General features: G+C 41.0%; 3 protein-coding genes across 3 annotated transcripts in view; all 3 read right to left on the bottom strand.

Annotated features, from left to right (window-relative positions):
* The window catches only part of LOC129002091 (tyrosine-protein phosphatase Lar-like), a 591,085-nt gene that overhangs the window by 557,301 nt on the left and 12,626 nt on the right, over positions 1 to 21,158 (bottom strand). The window lies entirely within an intron of this gene.
* LOC129003674 (uncharacterized) lies at positions 3,747 to 8,996 on the bottom strand. Its single transcript, XM_054431972.1, has one exon. The coding sequence runs from the start codon at positions 8,994 to 8,996 to the stop codon at positions 3,747 to 3,749; it is 5,250 nt and encodes a 1,749-aa protein (XP_054287947.1).
* On the bottom strand, positions 11,410 to 15,261 carry LOC129003673 (uncharacterized). Its single transcript, XM_054431971.1, has one exon. It carries the CDS (start codon positions 15,259 to 15,261, stop codon positions 11,410 to 11,412), a length of 3,852 nt encoding a protein of 1,283 aa, XP_054287946.1.

The raw sequence follows: 21,158 nt of genomic DNA, 5'->3' as shown, positions 1-21,158 counted from the left end.
ACATTTATCGGTAGATAAACTAAATGCAAGTTTCAAATTTTAAGAATTGCCCTGTCCTAAATTCCGCACCATCACAATAGACACAAATTCCATATGCCCAAAATATACAATTTCACCTTGGGTTTTCAGTAAAATCCAAACCCCTAAGAGATTGTTTTATTACAAAAGTGAAACATTTTACAATTTCATACATACTCGACTGGAGAAGTTCGAATTACCCTTCCAAAGCACTACACTTTTAAAAGTGACAGCTCTCTTGCTCCTAAAAGCTTATCCGAGTTTTACACGCTGATGATGCAAAACACATTCAACCCTCCGGGGCTCCAGTTTGGGTTACTTCTTGTGTTTACCTTATTGTAATAACTCTACAAGCTCCATTTACAACGCCGCTCAACTTTCACCCTCGTTCAGTGAAAATTATTATTTCTGGAAGAGAAGTGTTATTAGCAAGTTTTTAGGACGGTACAAAATCGTAATTAACATTTTCTGTTGTAAAAAATTAAAAAAATTAATATTTTTGCTTGGAATTGCTTACAATTAAACACACTCTGAAATACGAGTATTTTTCATAAGTGGATGGGTACTTGAGTTAATGGGGAAAGGTATTATTGAAGAATAATGTTTAAAATCCAAGTAGCGAGTCTGTAAGTACTCATACGTGTATACTCAATGATATTTGGTATAAGTTTGTGTATTATTTTATTATGAGTCTATTTTAGCATAAATTAAATACATAGGTTGAATTGGCGCTAAGCAATCATGTTTACAACGGTAGTAGGCCTACCTATGGCGTGTATCCTGAGAGCAGAGTACTGTATTTTCAATATTAAACCCGATGAATATAAATTAACTACAACAAATAAAATTCACTCGATGCGATTGATTTGGTCTAAAATTTCGACTCAATACTTTTACCCGTCAAAAGATTATAAGGTCAGATTAGAAAAATACAACTTTCAAACTGTACAAAAGGTTTCATGAATTTACAATTCTAGCCAACCCCAACAAGAGACAGAAGATGCGCAAAAGTTTAAAATGTTAACAGTAGGCTACCTTTTTCAGGTAAAATGTTTTTCTTGCTTTCACAGGAGAGTGTGTTCAGGTCTTATTTACAGAGGCTCCCGCCTTTTACCCTTATTACTCAACAGAGTTACTTCTAGTAGGGGGGGGGGGGGGTTATTGGGGGGGAGGTCCTCTAGAACGGTTCCTTCACTTACCCCGTTCTTTCTTTCTGTCTGTTTTATTGCCGTAAGTATAGAGATAAACAATGTTTGTACATATACCAAATATTTTTCTTTGTCCACAATCCTCGTAGTAAATAAGATTTATTTATTGGAATTGGGTTTAATCAAACAATGTGATCTTACTTTTTTTAAGCTACAAAACGGTTTAAAAAGAAATTGAAAATTTGTTTTTGGGGTAAAAAATGGGAAAACCCAATTTTTACCCCATAAAACCCCCCATAAACCCCCGTTCCCAAGGTCCGATTATGCTGGATCGCGAACTCGTTCGAATAAACGTAGGTTTACACGTTTGTACCAAATTTCATCAAAATCGGATCATTTTTGCTCCAGTTATCGCCGCTAACTATATATATACTATATATATATTAATAATTAATACACCATAGTACCCTTTTTAAAATTATTATTTTTATTTTTAATAAAAAATAAAAAAAATATTACTGATGGTGTTTTTGGCCTCTAGGGACCTCAAAATTAAAAATTAAATCGGTCCCGGGTCCAGGTCTTACCATGAGTACTACGGTAATAGCTTATTCCCTATATGGGAAATTCGCTAAAAGGAACTTTGGTGAAAGTATCGTGTCTGTTGTTAGAGTTAATTATTGTTCCTTTACTAGTAGACCTATTTCTAATGTCGTTCAGTTTCAATTTGGGCTTTGGAGTGTGCAAAGTAGTGAACAAAGTATTGGTGGACAAAGTATTATTTATACTGAGTGTAATGAAATGGGCTGTTTTACGAGTCATTTAAGTTAACGAAATGTCACTTTCCATGACAACTATTGTCAATGAAGACAAATTTACGTATAATAAAATTGTGTTAGGCCTACCTACTACTGAACTAATATGTTTAGTTGTTTCACAATAACGAACTGTAAACCAATTACAATTGCAATTCCGTTGAAAAGTGTTTTAACTTAGTAAAACATGTTTCTCTCTTTTTAAAACTGCAACATTGCTACCTTTTTACACAATTGACAATTTTTAAAAAGTAATAAACTTTCAAGAACGGTTTTGCCATCTTTCAGAGCCAAAAATTTGTGACGCAAACCAACACTAAACTATAATAAGTAAATTCTAACCGCAATATAAGTTTGAGTTACAATAGCTGCTATTGTGTAAACAGGCAAAACCTCCTTTGAGGTATCTAGATTGGTATCTTTGATTCTACAGAAAAGTCCAAATATAATACACAAATCACAATTTTCTGTGGCAATAAAATACGTTTTATTTGAGCTGAATAAGAATTCCAAATAAAAACCGGACACTTTATAGCTTCAACTCGCCTTTGGCTCGCTGGGGGCTCCGCCCCCAGGCCCCCTAGCTGTTAGTCGTCATTAGTAGATTAGAGTTAAGTTGTAACAAAGCAAGAAGTGAAACCGTCAATATTAAGTTATATAAGTTAACTTTGAGTAAGATAACTTCTAGCTTAAGGAACACCTCATAAAAAAATCATTTTTTAAGTTGCGGTAAGTGAGTATGTTAGTCAAGTATTTTTACAATTGAGTTTTTGGTCAAAGGAAGTAATAATATGAGGAGAGAAGGGTTCGTTATAGTAAAAATCGACATTAAAGTAATAACGATTTCATGAATTTATTAGAGGAGATTGATAAGTTAATAAGTTGATAATAGTAAAGTATTATATGAAGTAAATAGATTATAGTAGATATTCAAGTATATAATTACGAAAATAGATTAAGTAAGGTTTGTTTCCCTGTCGGTTAGCCATAAACTTTATGGCATATCCAGTTCCGCCACGAGGAGGCCAGGAAACGTCGGAACCATATTTGCAATTATTTGAATATGTACAAGTTAGTAAACTTTTGTACAAGATAAGTAAATTTATATTGATGTTCATTGATAGGTTAATAAGTTGATAATAGTAAAGTATTATATGATGTGAATAGATTATATTAGATATTCATGTATATATGATGTAAATAGAAAATAGATTATAGTAGATATTCATGACGTATATATTTATGAAAATAGATTAAGTAATGTTTGTTTCCCTGTCAGTTAGCCACAAACTGTATGGCATATCCAGTTCCGCCACGAGGAGGCCAGGAAACGTTGGAACCATATTTACAATTACTTACAAATGTACAAATTAGAGAACTGTTGTATAAGATGAGTAGATTGATTAGTATGTCGATTGATAAGTGAATAAGTTGATAATAGTAAAGTATCATATGAATTAAATAGATTATAGTAGATATTCATGTATATATTTATGAAAATAGATCAAGTAATGTTTGTTTCCCTGTCTGTTAGCCATACAATTTATGGCATATCCAGTTCCGCCACGGGGAGGCCAGGAAACGTCGGAACCATATTTACAATTATTTACAAATGTACAAGTTAGTAAACTTTACTAACTACTTTATACAACAACGGGGACTTTTGATAAGGCAGGCCCCCTATCGTACTGCCGATGTTGTCAAGTCACAACGGGGAGTTTTGATTTAGCAGATCCCCTAGCCTACTGCTAATGTCAAATCAGGTTTAGAGAAGGAGATCGCCATACACGATGTTCTTTGCGTATGCGATTCCATCTCGGACACGTTCGGGGTGTACGAGAACAACAATATGGTCTGGATGTCTGACCCTACTGAGCAAGACGTATAGTTGCCCGTGCGTGAAGCAATCGGTCCGTAAATCAACACCGACTGAATCTATTGTCTGACCTTGGCTCTTGTGTCCGGTCATGCAATAGGCCAACATCAGTGGGAACTGACGTCGACGAACACGTAACGGCGAACCCTCGACAAACGCAAAAGTAAAGGTAATCCGGGGAATTCCGATAGGTTGCGTCTGTCCGGGAAGTCTCACTGTAATCAGGCGGTTGGTGATGCCGATTACGATGACTTTAGTGCCGTTGACGAGTCCTTCAGCGATGTTGAGGTTCCTCATAATGAGGCAAACAGAACCGATCTTCAGCCGCAGAACATGGTCTGGTACGCCCTTGCCAGTAGCCGTGTTCAGGAGTTGAACGTCGACATCCAGGCCATCGTCGTTTTCTCTGTCGACTGTGTCGGCGCTCCTCAGCTCGTACAGATGACCGTCGAGGGAGTTCAAGATGTGGTCGTTGATCTCCTTGACGTTCACTATCAGAGTCGAGAGGATTGCGCGTCGCGAACACATATCAGAGTCGAGTAGGACGTTTGCGGGAAAGACGGAATCGACCAAATCAGTCAAAGACGTCACTTGTCTAATCCCGAGCAGCGGAATTAGACTTTGTTCGTTCCGTCCCTCCAAGAAAGTGGTCGAACTGACAGTTCCGTTGCCTACCCTAAGAAGGAATTCGGAATAGGCTGTGGAACTACTAGTCCGATGAGCTGTTGTCAGGGCAAAAATTTTGAAATGCTGCCACAGATGGGAAGCCCGAAGTGAGACACAAACAATGTCAGTTGGAGTACGAGCGTTTACAACGACAGGCGCGATCTGGCGAAAGTCGCCACAACAGAGGAATATTTTACCACCGAATAGCTCACTGGAACGCATGAGGTCTCGCAGGGATCTGTCAAGAACCTCGAAAACGAACCGATGTGCCATCGGGGCCTCATCAAAGACAATGAGCCTTGCGGCCCTGATGAGCTCTGCTCGCTGGGAGCCGTTGGTGATGTTCCAAAAGCCGGTGCCGTCACCGAAGTCGAGTGGCAACCGGAACATGCTGTGAGCTGTAGTTCCACCAGGCATGTTACCCGCGGCGATCCCAGAGCTAGCGACTGCCAGTGCAACCTGACGACAACCTCTCACGTATGCGAGAATGACACGAATCAGAGTGGTCTTCCCATAGCCTCCCGGGCCGTCAAGAAAAATGATTTTCGACGACGTTCCGCTGGCAGGGGCATTGAGAACGGAGGTAACGTACTCAAATACGCGGTTTTGATCTTCAGAGAGCTTTGGCACCCACTCCTCCACAAACACTCTCTGTTGATTTTCACCATGTAAGAGCAGTTCTCTGCCCAACTCCGTCGTGTCATCGTGTACATCGGGGAGGCCATGATCTGCGACGCAAGAACCCTGCCGACGAAGACTCCGATCAATATCGATGAGACCTAGCTTGTAGGCCAGTTCAACATCGAGAGGATTACGCTCTATGTGGTCCTCGCAGATGGAATCACGGAAAGCATCCCACAGGAGAGCTGCAGGAGCCCCCATGTTGCAGAGGATCACAAAGAAAGAACGAAGTCTCGGGCCAGTCATGAAAGTGGCGGCCTCGCGCAGTGCGTAGTGGTACTCCTGTTCGTCTTGCACCAAGCCAAGATGCCGCGCGACCCCTTGAAAAGTGCGGCAGTTTGGTCCACCGCGGGACAGGAGGTCGGCATAACCACGGCAAGATACAGTCATAAGCAGGATACGCAGGTAATACTGTTCTGTCCTGCTCGGTGAGACCCAAAACAGTCTGCACACCTTCTCGCCACGCTGTCGGGCAGTGATAAAATGGACGCCATCGGGGTGCTCGTATATCTCCGCAGTTTTTGGGCGCTTGACATGAACCACAAACGTTTCATAGAACCCCTGATAAGTCAGGTCGTCAAACAGTGAAATACGAGGCCGGTCAAAGTAGATGGTGAGTTTGGAGCTGTTCCTAGCGGCTGCCTCTGCCAGTTGGCCAGGTCTAAACAGGACGGACTGCTTGCCCTCCAGATGGACGGGAAGACATTCAACAGCCGGCTCAGATTCTGATACTGGAAAGTTTAATAAACGCCAGCACGCGTCACTGGCACCCACCATTCTCTTCGTCACGTAATGCTGTACCTCATCATCTTGCTTACTGAAGGGAGTAACTGTGACGTTCTGGAGAGATCCTCCCTTCATAAGATATTTGAAGAGGTACTTAATCACGCGGCGAGTAGACGCCAGCTCCAAATTGATGTGAGCCTCGTATTTCAACATCAGTGCGGGATTATAAGGCACAACCCAACCGTCATGTACGATAATGTTCTTATTGCGTGATACAATTGTCCCCCGATTGGTATAATCTCGCTTGTACTGGACGAATCCCCTCTCGTCGACGTGGGTGGTTTCACAGCAGGGCTTGGGGAAGTATTTGGTGCAGTAACCCTTTGCAGAGTCCCAACAGAGAAAGTCAGTCCTATGATCATTACCACATGGACCGTGGATCATGTGTTTGAGGACCAACTTTCTCAGTCGGCCTCCGGCCTCTTCTTCCGAGGGAATATCCGCGCGGATGATGGAGTCAATTTCGGACGCCTGAACTGGTCCGTCGCCGTCAATCTTGAATACAATGTGGGCGTGAGGAAGGCCCCTCATTTGCATCTCGATGACGTAGACGATATAGACAGAGCGTCCAAACATTGCTCCGCTGCGCAGGTCTCGGAGAAGTTCCAGAAGTTTGATCCTAAAAACTCTGCAAGCAGTGCTAGGGTCACTGCGAGTACCTCCACGAGGGCAAGCTTTCTTGTTTTCCTCCCAAGTCGCGTTGTAAGTAAACGTCAAAAAGAAAGTGGGGGAACCCAGGCGCGATACGATTGCCATAGCGTCTTCGTATTTTACTTTCATGTACCTGGGCCCCCCGGTGAACGAACTTGGGAGGTAGACTTTTCCTGCCTGCACCCCACCCTCGCCTTGGACGGTTTCATCACGAGCGATGTCGTTCAAGACCTGCTGTGCATTCCGAATCTCGTCAACCGGCCCCACCCGCAAGGCACTATCGGTGTTCTTCAGCTGCGTAAACTTAATGTAACGCAGTTTCTCCTCCTCGTACCTCGCGAACATCTCAACCTGCCAAGCTTGTGAGAGACGGCCTAGGTGAGAGAAGCGAGGTTCAGAAAGTAGGAGGCACCGCGAGTACTTAAATTGAGTCAGTTTGGCACCCTTGTTATCAAGGCGGCCAACGTGCCATCCCACAGTGCCTTGCGGGTAAAGTAGGGGATATTGGAAAGGTTCCATTAGGGGGTGTAAAAGATCAATAAATGTAGGTCTATCGGAACCGGATTTCCATATAGTCAGTCTCCGGGGCTCAGTGTCGTTTTCATCATTGCTGAGCACGGCGTGCACTTCGACGCCTGTTTGCCGATCACCGAGAACAGGGCCATGGGTAGACCTGCTTGTTACTTCAAAAGCCAAGTGAGCTGTTACGGAAGGCTCGTTGCTCAATCGACGGTAATGCTCAATGTAAGGATTTTCCCTAGACAGGAAATCAGCAATACCGTCGATGATCTCGGCATCAAGCGATCTACCCATCGCAATGTTACGGCGCTCTTCGCCATCGTCAATATACAGGCGGGACCGATTCACAAACTGAACGTTCCCAGAACGAGTGGTGAACTTTTGTCCTGGGGCGTCCAGATTGTAGACCTGGTGGTACATTCTTCCCTCGATCTTGAAAAAAGAAAGACCACTGGGATGACGATACCCGCCTGACACTTCGAGCGCGCAGAAAGCAAACAGGTCGTTGTACGCACGGGCTCTTTCCAGGAAGAGACGGTCGGAATAAAAGCGTTCTTGCAACGGAGGAATGTCGAGAACATTGAACGCTCCTTCCCCGCAGCACCATTGCTTTCTATTCTTCTCCTCCTCGAAGAGCCGTCCTTGGCAATGACGACATCTGTAAACGTCGTCAACCCAGAGACTGACTTTTTTTAATTTGTATGGTTGTATTTCATTGAGTGGCTCCCCATTCCAAACAGACATGGGGCCATTTTTGACTACGGACCGAGCAAGTGATGCGGGCATATAGCGAAGTTCAGACATTTTCGGATTTTTCAGGCGAAAAATCCGAGCAAGTGATGCGGGCATATAGCGAAGTTCAGACATTTTCGGATTTTTCAGGCGAAAAATCTGAACTCTCTCAGCAGAAGCACCGGGATTACGCAGGTCGTATTGCTGAACAGCCTTTCGGTGCACCTCAGGGTGGGTTTGAGTGTAACGTTGACTGTCATCCCGGAGTTTGTCAGCGTGCGTCTCCCTATACTTCTTCTTCGCCGCATCCACTTGCTCTTCTCGGGTCGTGTCTAAAAGCTTTGGACGACCACGCTTTATTGTTTTTGGTCTACCAGGACATTTGGTTTTCTGAACAACTGTCTCAGAGGCAGATTCTGATAACTGAGTTAAGTCATTGTCCGAACAGTCGACCGTGTGGACAGTTTGAGTTTCGTTGACGGAAAACTTTATTTTTGTGACGGAGTACTGCCCACCGACGAACGCAGAATTCACCAAAATGAGGGAAGCTAGAGAACGAAAACTATTACAGACGAACACCCTAGCCTTATTTCTCGCCTCATCAATGTCTCGACGACGGTTTTCGTTTACCGCGTGGGAATCAAAGAGGTACAGCCGCCCTTGGAAACGCCAAAAAGCGACTGTCACCAACTGTCCCGTAAACAAAAAACCGCTATCAACGGAGTCACCGGGCATAGCTGCTTCCAAAACCGAAGACAAGGAAGAGGTCACCTCATCTAGGCCATCGTTTCGTAACGGATACAACCCGTCCCAAACACAAGAAATTTCTTCGATGGTAACACGATGGTGTGCAACCACGAAGTGCCTGGCGAGGTCCTCAGGGAACAGATACCGGTTAGTGATGCTATGCTCACGGCGAGATAGTGTATACAAGCTATCGCCCGCCATGAGTATAGCGTCAATAGCGTTGGTACTGAATCCGCCGCAGAATGCTTGCCATGCGAGGGCACAGGTTGCATTTGCCATGCATTGAGCGTTGTTGCTCTCGGTAAATCTGGGATCTCCCTGGTGGAACGACCCAGCAGCAACGCAAGAGAATTCCATGCTTACAGAAAATTGCAGCAAAATCGCCAAAATAACAAGTCCAATAAATAGGAAGAAGTGACAGTGAAACTTAATCATGGGTAGCCAAATCCATTAGCAAAAATTAGAGCGAGAACCAAATGACTATACAGCGTTACTGACCTACGCGTTTTGGGGGTCAAGGAGTAAAGTTACGAAAAAACATGTGAAGGGTGAAATGTAAAGTAAACTAAGGAGAGTACGAAACATTAATAATATTTGAAGAAAAAATTTTTATGTACGAAAAATTATCAAAAACCGTTAAAAATTTGAAGAAAATTTACCAAAATTTGAAAGTAGGGCGTTTTTTTTAGGTGAAGGAGTGCGATTTTCTAAAAACGCGTAATAGTGTCTTGTAGGAAATTTAATTCCTGTTCATGAAGATTCTTTCAAATTTTTGCTAGCTATTACCGTTTTTTAGTTATAGTCGGTATTAAAAACCGTGTTTTTTCGTTTTTATACGTCTACCATTTTGGATTTTTTTGGGGGTTAAAATTTTTAAAAGGCATTTTTGCAAATTCCACCATTAACGGATGATCCCATACTGCAATACTACAAAAATTTAAAGTCTTTAGAACGTTTCTAAACTAATCAGATGAGCATACCAAAGTATTAAAATTACATAGCTATTCTCCATAAGGATAACATGGGGCTGGTAAAACCGGTAAAAACCAATCAAATTTTCACATTAAAATTAAGTTTTTGGGGGTCAAGGAGTAAAGTTACGAAAATACATGTAAATGGTGAAATGTAAAGTAAACTAAGGAGAATACGAAACATTAATAATATTTGCAAAAAATAATTATTTAGGTACGAAAACATAGCAAAAACCGATAAAAATTTGAAAAAAATTTACAAAATTTTGAAAGTAGGGCGTTTTTTGAAGCTTAAGGAGTGCGATTTTCTGAAAACGCCAAAGAGGGTTTTGTAGAAAATTTAATTCCTGTTCCTGGATATACTGTCAAATCTTTTCTAGCTCTTACCGTTTTCGAGCTACATCCGGTTGAAAAAAAAGTGTTTTTTCGTTTTCAGAGGTCCGCCGTTTTGGATTTTTGGGTGGGTTAAAATTTGAAAATGGGACTTTTGCATATTCCACCGGTAATGTAAGATCTTTTACTACAATACTACGCAAATTTGAAGTCTCTAGCACGTTTCTAAGTGGTTCAGATGGGAACACGAAAGTCGGCCATTTTTAATGTTATTCCCCATAAGAATAACATGGGGGGGGAATTCGAATTTTCGGGGGGGTTAAAATTTGAAAATGCGACTTTTTGGAATTTTATGGGTGGTTTGGGCACTAGACCTACAACCACCGAAAATTTCAAGTCTCTAGCTCATCTAGAAGTGGTCTAGAATTTGTATCCCCAGTCAGTTACACATCGGATTGTATAGTATTTAGACTCGCCTTTGGCTCGCTGGGGGCTCCGCCCCCAGGCCCCCTAGCTGTTAGTCGTAATTTAGGAAGGGGTAAGGGGCCATCACCAAGAAACCGGGGAAATTTCAAGTCCGTAGCACACCTAGAAGTTGTCTAGAAAGGACTCTAAGCATTTCTAAATTCTTTGTGGGGTTGTTATAGTGAAAATCGATATTGAAGTAATAACCATTTCACGAATATATTAGAGTAGATTGATAAGTTGAGAATAGTAAAGTATTATATTAAGTAAATAGTTCATAGTAAATATTCATGTATATGTTTATGAAAATAGATGAAGTTTTTTTTGTTTCCCTGTCAGTTAGCCACAAACTGTATGGCATATCCAGTTCCGCCACGGGGAGGCCAGGAAACGAAGGAACCATATTAATTTACAATGATTTAAATTAACAGTTATAGTATTTCAAGTAAAGATGGTTATAAATATTTATAAATTTATTAATGAAAATAGATCAAGTAATGTTTGTTTCCCTGTCGGTTAGCCATAAACTGCAAGGCATATCCAGTTCCGCCACGAGGAGGCCAGGAAACGTCGGAACCATATTTACAATTATTAACACATGTACAAGTCAGTAAAATTTTGTATAAGATAAGTAGATTGATAAGTGAATAAATTGATGATAGTAAAGTATTATATTCATTAAATAGATTATGGTAGATATTCATGTATATATTTATGAAAATAGATCAAGTAATGTTTGTTTCCCTGTCGGTTAGCCATAAACTTTATGGCATATCCAGTTCCGCCACGGGGAGGCCAGGAAACGCCGGAACCACAAACAGTAACACGAAACACACAAAAACACACAAAACACACAAAAACACACAAAAACACACAGAACACACAAAATATCGGGGACTTTTTTTAGGCAGACCCCCTATCGTACTGCCATAGATGTCAAATCACGACGGGGAGTTTTGGTAAAGCAGATCCCCTAGCCTACTGCAACGTCAAAATCGGTTCTAAAGAAGGAGTTCGTCAAATACGATATTCTTCGCATAGGCTATTCCTTCGCGGACTCTATCAGGTGGGACAAGAACAACGATGTCGTCAGGATGTCTGACCCTGCTAAGGAGGACGTATAATTGACCGTGTGTGAAACAGTCGCTCCGAAGATCGACTCCAACGCGATCGATCGTCTGGCCTTGGCTTTTGTGACCAGTCATACAATAAGCCAACATTAGAGGGAATTGAAGACGGCGGATGCGAAGTGGCGACCCTTCGACAAACGGAAACACAAATTGAATCCTAGGGATACAAATTGGATCAGTTTTGCCGGGAAGTCTAGCAGTAATCAAGCGAGGACTAATCGCCGTAACAATTACTTTTGTACCGTTCACAAGTCCGTTGTCGATATTCAAATTCCTCATAATGAGGCAAACGGAGCCGATCTTGATTCGCAGGACATGGTCTGGCACACCCTTGCCGGTGGCCTGGTTCAGCAAGTGTACATCGACGTCCATGCCGTCATCATTTTCCTTGTCCACAGTATCGGCGCTTCTCAACACATGTACGACCCCGCTTGAAGTATTAAGAACAATGTCATTAATATTTCGTACGTTAACGTTCATTGTTGAAAGAATAGCTCGTCTAGCCGTAAGTTCAGGGTCATTCAGGTCACAATCGGGGAAAACAAAAGCGATGAGATCAGACAGGGAAGTCACATATCTAATGCCAGACAGTGGTATCAAGCTGCAACTGTCCTTTCCCTCGCCAAACACAACAGTATTGATAGTTCCATTGCCTACTTCAAGCAAGAATTTGGAGTATGCATTGGAATTACTAGTCCTGTGAGGTGTAGAAAGAGAGAACACCTTGAAACTTGACCAAAGATGAGACGCACGGAGCGATACACAAGCGATATCAGCGGGCGTTCGAGCTCTGGCAACAACGGGCGCGATCTGACGGAAATCTCCCGAGCAGATAAAGATCTTGTTACCGAATGGTTCACGTGAATTCATGAGATCCCGCAGAGATCTGTCGAGAATCTCAAAAATGTAGCGATGAGCCATCGGTGCCTCATCAAAAACTATGAGCTGTGCGGCTCTGATTAGTTCTGCCCGCTGAGACCCGTTGGTCAAGTTCCAATAGCCTGTACCGTCGCCGAGGTCAAGTGGCAGTCTGAACATGCTATGAGCTGTCGTACCACCTGGCATGTTGCCAGAGGCGATACCAGAGCTAGCAACAGCAATAGCAACGTGACTTTGGCTTCGAACGTAGGCGAGAAGCACGCTAATTAACAACGTTTTCCCGTAGCCACCTGGTCCGTCTAGGAAGATTAGTCTGTTTGTCCGGCGATCTCCTTGTAATAACGAACGAACGTGATTTAAGACTGCCCTCTGATCATTTGACAATTTTGGTTCCCACTCATCTACAAGTGATTTCTGTTGGTTCTCACCGTAGACGAGTAGTTCTCTGCCTAATTCCGTAGTATCATCTTCCACACTTGGGAGGCCATGGTCAGCCAAACAAGACCCCTGTCGACGGAGACTGCGATCAATTTCGAGCAGAGATAGTTTAAAGGCGAGCTCATGATCAAGAGGGTTGCGTTCCAAATGGTCCTCACAAAGCGTATTTCGGAAAGATTCCCACAAAAGAGCCGCAGGCGCCCCCATGTTGCAGAGTAGGACGAAAAATGATCGAAGTTTCGAACCAATCATGAATTGAGCAGCTTCCCTAATGGCAATGCCATACTCATCCTCTGCTTCAACCAAGCCGAGGTTTCGCGCTACCTGTTGGAAAGTACTACAACCATCACCTCCACGTGCAAGCAGATCAGCGTAACCACGGCATGGTAACATCATGAGCAGCAAACGAAGAAAATATTGCTCGCTTCTGTTTGGCGAAACCCAAAAAAGCCGGCAGATCTTGGTACCACGTTGTCGAGGTGTAATATAATGTTTGCCGTCGGGATGGTCGTATACTTCTGCACTACGTGGACGTTTAGAATGAACTATAAACTGCTCGAAGAATGATTGGTAGGTTAAATTATCAAAAATAGGGTGAAGAGGTCTGTTAAAGTACAATAGCAAATTAGAGCTAGCTTGTAGAGTCGCGTCACCCAAGTTTGTTGGACGGAATGTTACTGTTTGCTTTCCCTCAAGGTGTACAGGAAGGCACTCTACTGTTGGCTCAGACTTAGAGATTGGAAAGTCTAAAAGCCGCCAGCATGCATCACTAGCACCCACCATCCGCTTTGTGACATAGTGCTGTACTTCATCTTCTTGCTGACCTAAGGGCGTAACAGTAACATTTTGCAGTGAACCACCCTTCATCAGGTACTTGAACAAATACTTAACAACTTTTCGAGTTGAAGCTAGCTCTAAATTGATATGAGCTTCATATTTCAGAAGTAGCGCAGAGTTATAAGGAACAACCCAGCCATCATGAACAGTGACAGACTTTCTCCTTGACGTAATAACTCCTTTGTTCTCATAACTGCGCTTGTATTGAACAAACCCCTTTTCATCAATATGAGTTGTTTCGCAAACAGGTTTTGGAAAAAATTTGGAACAGCAGCCTTTGTCTGAGTTCCAACAAGGGAAGTCAGTTCTGTATTCTGTACCACATGGCCCATGGATCATGTGTCTCAGAACTAACTCCCTTAGTCTGCCCCCAGCCTCCTCCTCCGAAGGGATGTCAGATCGAATGATTGAATCAATGTCAGCAGCCTGCACCGGTCCATCGCCGTCAATCTTAAATACAATGTGGGCGTGTGGAAGGCCTCGCATTTGCATTTCGATGACATGTACGATGTACACGGACCGGCCGAACATTGCTCCACTGCGGAGATCTCGGAGAAGTTCTAGGAGTTTAATGTAGAAAACTCTGCAAGCGGTACTGGGGTCGCTGCGGCCGCTGTTCCGGGGACATGCCTTCTTGTTTTCTTCCCACGTCGCACTATATGTAAATGTGAGGAAGAAAGTAGGAAAACCAAGACGAGAAACAAGAGCCATTGCGTTCAAGTAACGAAGCTTCATGTATCTTGGTCCCCCTGTAAATGAACTGGGAAGATAAACTTTACCCGGCTGTGCTCCACCCTCCCCTCGGATCGTTTCGTCATTGGCAATTTCGTTAAAAATCTGTCCCGTTGGCTGATTACTATTACGTCTAGCTGTCTCCAGTTCGTCCAATGGCCCTATCCGCATGGCATTTTCAGCTGACCTGGTTTGATTATATTTTATGAAATTCAACCTCTCCTCTTCGAATCTTGCGAACATCTCGACCTGCCAAGCTTGAGACAGTCGGCCGATGTGAGAAAAACGAGGATCAGATAACAAAAGGCAACGTGCGTAGTTATACTGAGATAACTTGTTATTGAAATTATCAAGGCGACCTATATGCCAGCCCAAAGTGCCATCCGGATAGAGCAATGGGTACTGGAAAGGTTCCATAAGGGGACTAAAAAGGTTTATAGAGGTTGGTTTAGGAGACCCAACTTTCCAAATTGTCAATTTCCGAGGTTCATGAACAGTCTCATCGGTACTGAGCACTGCATGTACCTCGACGCCTGTCTGCCCGTCACCTAAGACCGGACCGTGAGTGGCTCTACTTGTGACTTCGAAGTCCAAGTGTGCATTGATAGCTGGTTCATTGCCCAAAAGACGATAGTTAACAATGAACGGGTTTTCACGAAAAAGAAATTCATAAATAGAGTCAACTATGTCAGCATCTAGGGATCTGCCAGAGGCAATATTTCTCCTCTCTTCGCCGTCATCAATGTACAGTCGCGATCTATTTACAAACTGGACGACCCCAGCTTTAGTAGTAAACTTTTGCCCAGGAGCGTCCAGATTATAAATTTGATGGTACATCCTGCCTTCTATTTTGAAGAAGGAGAGACCACTAGGATGGCGGTAACCTCCTGATACCTCGAGAGCGCAAAAGGCAAAAATGTCGTTATAGGCTCGAGCTCTCTCAAGGAAACAACGATCGGAGTAGAAATCCTCTTGAAGTGCAGGTAAATTAAGAACATTGTAGGCTCCTTGACCACAACACCACTTATTTCGAGTTTTCTCTTCTTCAAATAACCGAGCACCACAGTGGGGACATTTGAAAACATCGTCACTCCAAAGGCTTGTTTTTGCTAATTTGTATGGTGTTATATGATTTAATAAGTCCCCTGTCCAACATCCCATCGGGCCGTGATTAAAGATATTCCTAGCAAGGGTTATATCTAAATGGCGAAGTTCAATCAGCTTAGGATTTCTGAGTCGGAAAATTTGGACTCTTTCGCGTGATGCTCCAGGATGGTTTTGGCTATAACGCCCTACAGCCGCCCTGTTAACCTCAGGGTGAGTTTGACTGTAGCGCCCTACAGCTTCCCTATTCACCTCAGGATGAGTTTGGCTGTAGCGCCCTACAGCCTCCCTATTGACTTCTGGATGAGTTTGGCTGTATATACGGACAGCCTCCCTATGAGAATCAGGGTGGGTTTCTCGGTGACGGCGAGCATCGTCTACATTTTTGTCCGGGTGATTATCCGTATATTTCTTCTTTGCGGCGGCAATTTGTTCGTCCTTAGTTGTGTTTAAAACTTTAGGACGCCCACGTTTCAATTTTTTTGGCCTTCCGGGTCCTTTTCGGGGAGTATCGAGATTGGGGAGGGATTTAAACTTCCTCAAAGGAGAAACCACTACAACTGGATTTAGGGTATTCAATTTTGGATCTTGGAGGAAATCAGGACTGGGGCACTGTGAAAGTGATTCGTTGATAGAATCGTTAAGAATTAGAAATTCAGGGCTAGGACAATGTGGGGTAGGAGTAAAATTCAAACTGGGGAGTGGTGTGATAACAGGGTTGAACACAAAGTCAAGCGAAGCGGATGCGACATGGCTATTAAATTTCAATTCTGTTATCGAATATTGACGTGTATTGGCTTCGTACACTACATTACATAGCAGTAGGGACGCTAAAGATATGTAGCTATCACACGCAAAGAGTCGAGCCAAGTTGTTGCCCCTGATACTGATGTCATGCTGACGCTGTTCATTTACTGCATGTGGATCAAACAAAAAGTATTTATCTTGGCTGCGCCAAAAGCCAACAGTCACGTTCAACCCAGTAAATAAAAACCCGACATTCACAGTAGCTCCTACAAACAATAGCTCTAGCTCACAGGCGAGCTCTACGATGCTATCATCTAATAAATCACGAGTTACTGGGTACAAAGCATCATATACGTAAGACACATCAACATGGACTTGATTCCCAGCAACCGTAAACTCATGTGGAATTTCATCAGGGAACAAAAACCTATTGCCACCAACACAATCTTCACTACGCAATGACCTATACAAAGTATCGCCACTTATGAGTATGGAGTCAATTGCAGAAGTAGAGAATTCATTTCCAAGAGACTTCCAAGCGATGGCACAGGCAGAGTTCGCTACACATTGGGCGTTTCTGCTGTAGGTAAACCTCGGATCACCTTGATTAAATGATCCACTAGCAACACATGTAAATGCCATATTTATACTTGAGTAAAGCAATAAATACAGCAATAAATTATACGTTAGGCTGAATAAATACGTAACCTACTCAGGATTAAGTTAACAAATGTCCCTGGGCCTATACGACAAAAACGAAAAACAACTTATACTATACGGCACCAGCAACAAAACAGCTAAATATAAATGATGGAACTAAAACTACTCAACAAGTAAAACTACTCGATTATCACCTGACAAGAAATGAGACCACTGACTACTAAATCTATAGATGATGGAATTAAAAGCCAGCTACTAAACCACTAAACCTACTAAATTATTAACTAAAAAGAAATAAGACTACTGGCTACTAATTTTAGTAGTAGTCAGTAAACCAAAGTATAAATAAGAACTAATAAAACGATAAAGCTATTCAAGTCACTAACAACAAGTTTTTCAACCAGTCAGTGAAAACTTCAAACTAGAAATTAATAACTAACGGACGAAAAACTGACAAATTAAAACCACACAGTAGTCTCAAATGCTGCATAAGAGCACTGGAGATTCAAATCCAGCAAAATTCAGCTAAACTTGAGAAAACAAACGATTTTTTTCGAAAGCAAAGGAAGGACCAGGCGGGAGTATGAACCGACAAGGAACGTAGCTGAGCAAGAAATGAGGCGTCGGCGTCGCGATGAAAGCTACCCCTTCTACTACCATGGAGGGGGTACTGACGTGGACACTTACCCCCTCTCCTCTGGGAATGGATACGCGACAATTTTGTTAAAAAACAGTGTATATAGTTCAATGTCAAAATTGTATCAGATCCTCGTTATCGAAATTATACCAGGCAAATAGACGAATTTCATATATAATTTTATTCATATATGTTACAACAACCTATAAATATGAAATCCAATGTTTGTCCTTTATGCATTACTATACGACCATCCGTTCGTGATGAAACTTTAGGGAAGTGAATTAGTACTATGCAAAATGAACAGTTTTTTTAGCCACATTGAGTAATATTTTATGGTTTTAGGCATCTGTTTCCCAGTTGTCGAAGCCAATATTGACGGTTGATACAAAAAGCGTAGGTTTTGTTTTTGGTTTTCAAAAAGTCTCAATTAAAGATTAACGTTATCCTTGGTTTTAATATAGCACATTGCAGAGTTAACTGGCTAATAAGTAAACTAACTGCGTGTATTGAGCACTGGCTTGGAAATATAGCGCTATTCAACTATATGAAAGTAAACGAAAATCTGCTGTGTAGCTTCCAATGCAATTCTTATGGAGGGAATTTTACATTTCATCTAATTTTATGTTTAAATGTTGGGAATTCTACTGTTTTTCTCACCATCACCGGAAAGATACCTTCATTTTTTTAGCCCTCTCCCGTCGTTCTACGACATCCCAGTCACCTACAACTTTTATTCAAAGAAACGCCTTACGTAATTAATATATAGATAATGCTCTAATCGGCAAGGCACAATATTTATCTATCCGTAATACCACGAAAGAAAATATTCCTACAACAGGCGTAAAGCACATGAAACATTAAACATTGTCAGTAGTAGCTTACATACACTTATTTAGCTGTATAAATAAGATAAAATAGTGGTATTTTAGTAAATTGAAGTCTGTGTTCAATCTACATGATTTTCCAATTTTAAATAACTGCCACAATTAACCTATTAGATTCTAGCTATAAACTTTCAAAAATTTTAAATAATTGAACACATTAAATTATGATCTGTGTATTTAATAGGTGAACATGAGTTTTGTTATAATTGTTTGTAAGCTGTCACGCATCCGATCACCACGTTTAAATTGTCGTTGGATAGGCCAAAGCACGCAGATTTGCCATTAAAACAAAACAATCTTTTTAAATTCCATTAGGGCCCTGTCCCAGTGGCTTCCAATGCTTGTTATCCTTATGGAGAAAACCTTTGTTTACATTTGGACAGGTGTACACTTCGAAATTAACAGCAATGTTTGAAACCGCTGTTTATATTAAAATTGTAACTAATGGAAAATGGGCTATAAAGATCTTAGATTAGTTGAAAACATGGAAAATACTCAATTTTTGTTATGTAAAAGTTGGTGTTTCACCGCATTTTTTTTTTAGATTAAATGATTGCAAAAGTCAACATACACGATCATAGTTACACGATCTTTTGTATTTTTTTGGATCCTTGTTACACTGAAACCAAATAACTGGATATAACTAAAGAAGTTGAGGATATCAATGTCAAAGGAATAATTATTTTAACTGAGTTTAACTCATTGTACGAGGTTGGGCCTGCATTCTGCTGATGGTTATTTATGATTGATGGTCAAGAATAATGATCAGAAATAAATGTTTTATACCACTGAAAAGAATATTTTATCATACCGAAGACTGATGTTTAAGGGAAACTAAGAAGAGTACAAAACAATGACATTTTTTGAAAAATTAAATAATTAGTTAGGAAAAAGTATCAAAAGCCATTAGATAATAGAAATAAATTTACCATTTTTTTCAATAAGGGGTTTTGTTTAGGGGTGAAGGGGTGCGATTTTCGGAAAATGCCGAAGGGAGTTTTGTAGTACATTTAATTCCTGAGCAAAACATTCTTTCAAATATCCATTTTTGAGTTATAGCCATTACAAAAACGTGTTTTTTTTATATGTCAGGCATTTTGGATTTTTTGGTGGGGGGGGGGGGGTATATTCTTATATCAAAAACCCTTTCGGGCTCTGCCCCAGTGGCTCTTTAGTTCCCCACACCTTACGAGTATTCATATTTAAAGAGAGTTAAAACATTTAGTAAGCTGTTTCAACTAAAAAGTTGGTTCTGTGATATGCAAAAGCATTAAAAGTAATTTGTATTTTGCGAAACTTTAATAATTTATTTTTCTCTACTGTTTAGGTGAAATGGTAGAACATTATGGCTATGGTAGATGTATAGTACTATAGTATACCGTCAATTTAAACAAGCAACATTTAACAAACTGTATCCTCCCCCATTGCAAACGCAATGCTTGAGTATAATTCCAATCCCGTACGAAGGACGGCTTCTCTGCTAGTTCTCCATAAGAATAAGATGGGGCTAGTAAAAGTGGTAAAACTTTTCAAATTTTGGCATTAAACCTAAGTTTTGGGGGTCAAGGAGTAAAGTTACGAAAAAACATTCAAAGAGTAAAATTTTAAGTAAAGTGAGTAAAATACAAAGCATTAGTAATATTTGCCTAAAGAATTAGGCCTACTAAAGTAGAAAAACGTGGTGAAAAAAATTAAAAGAAATTTTAAAAATGTAGGTCGTTTTTGGAAGGTGAAGGAGTGCAATTTTCGAAAAACGCATGATAGTGTTTCGTATAATATTTAATTTCTGGTCATGGAAAATCTTTCAAATCTTTTCCAACTCTAACTGTTTTAGAGCTATAGCTGTGTGTACAAAACAGTGTTTTTTGGTATTTAGGTATCCACCATTTTAAATTTAAGGAAGGGTTAAAATGAAAAAATGATTTTTGAAAGTTTCACCATAAATTCAAGATCTCATTCCACAAAACTAACAAATGTCATGTCTCTATAACATTCCTAAACGAATCAGATGATCATTACAAAGTCTTTAAATTTCATAGTTATTCCCCATAAAAGTAACATGGGCCTCGTAAAAGTGGTAAAACACTTTCAAATTTCGACATTAAACTTAAGTTTTCGGGGTCAAGGAGTTAAGTTGCCAAAAAAGCTGTAATGAGTACAATTCAAAGTAAGCTAAGTTAAATATAAAGCATTAATAACATTTGCAAAAGAAATTACGTAGGTAGGAAAAAATAGCGAAAACTGATGAAGATTTGAAAGAAAATTAGTAATTTTTTGGAACTAAGACGTTTTTTAAGGTGAAGGAGTGTGATTTTCGAAAAACAAATAATCGTGTCTTGTAGAAAATTAAATTCCTGACCGGTAAAATCCTTTAAAATCTAGCTCTTAACGTTTTCGAGTTAAAACCGTTAAAAAAACGTGTTTTGTCGTCTTTAGATGTCCGCCATTTTGGATTTTCGGGGAGGTTAAAATTTTAAAATCGGACTTTCGCAAACTTAACCGTTAATTTAAGATCCCAAACTACAATACTACCAAATTTCAAGTCTCTAGCACGTTTCTAAACTGTTCAGATGAGCACACCAAAGTCGGCCACATTCAATGTTATTCCCCATAAGAATAACATGGGGCTCGTAAAAGTTGTAAAATCTCGACTTTAAACCTAAGTTTTGGGGGTCAAGGGGTATAGTTACGAAAAAACA

Source organism: Macrosteles quadrilineatus, unplaced genomic scaffold, assembly GCF_028750875.1.
Source record: "Macrosteles quadrilineatus isolate MER2022 unplaced genomic scaffold, UCM_ALF_1.0 Scaffold_9__3_contigs__length_116548681, whole genome shotgun sequence".
Taxonomy (NCBI): Eukaryota; Metazoa; Arthropoda; class Insecta; order Hemiptera; family Cicadellidae; genus Macrosteles; species Macrosteles quadrilineatus.
This window is presented reverse-complemented; position numbering and strand designations above follow the sequence as displayed.

What these genes read in the sequence shown, in the direction of transcription:
- LOC129003673 (XM_054431971.1), bottom strand. Translation starts at nt 15,261, where the DNA reads ATGTACCATCAAATTTATAATCTGGACGCTCCTGGGCAAAAGTTTACT.
- LOC129003674 (XM_054431972.1), bottom strand. Translation starts at nt 8,996, where the DNA reads ATGGAATTCTCTTGCGTTGCTGCTGGGTCGTTCCACCAGGGAGATCCC.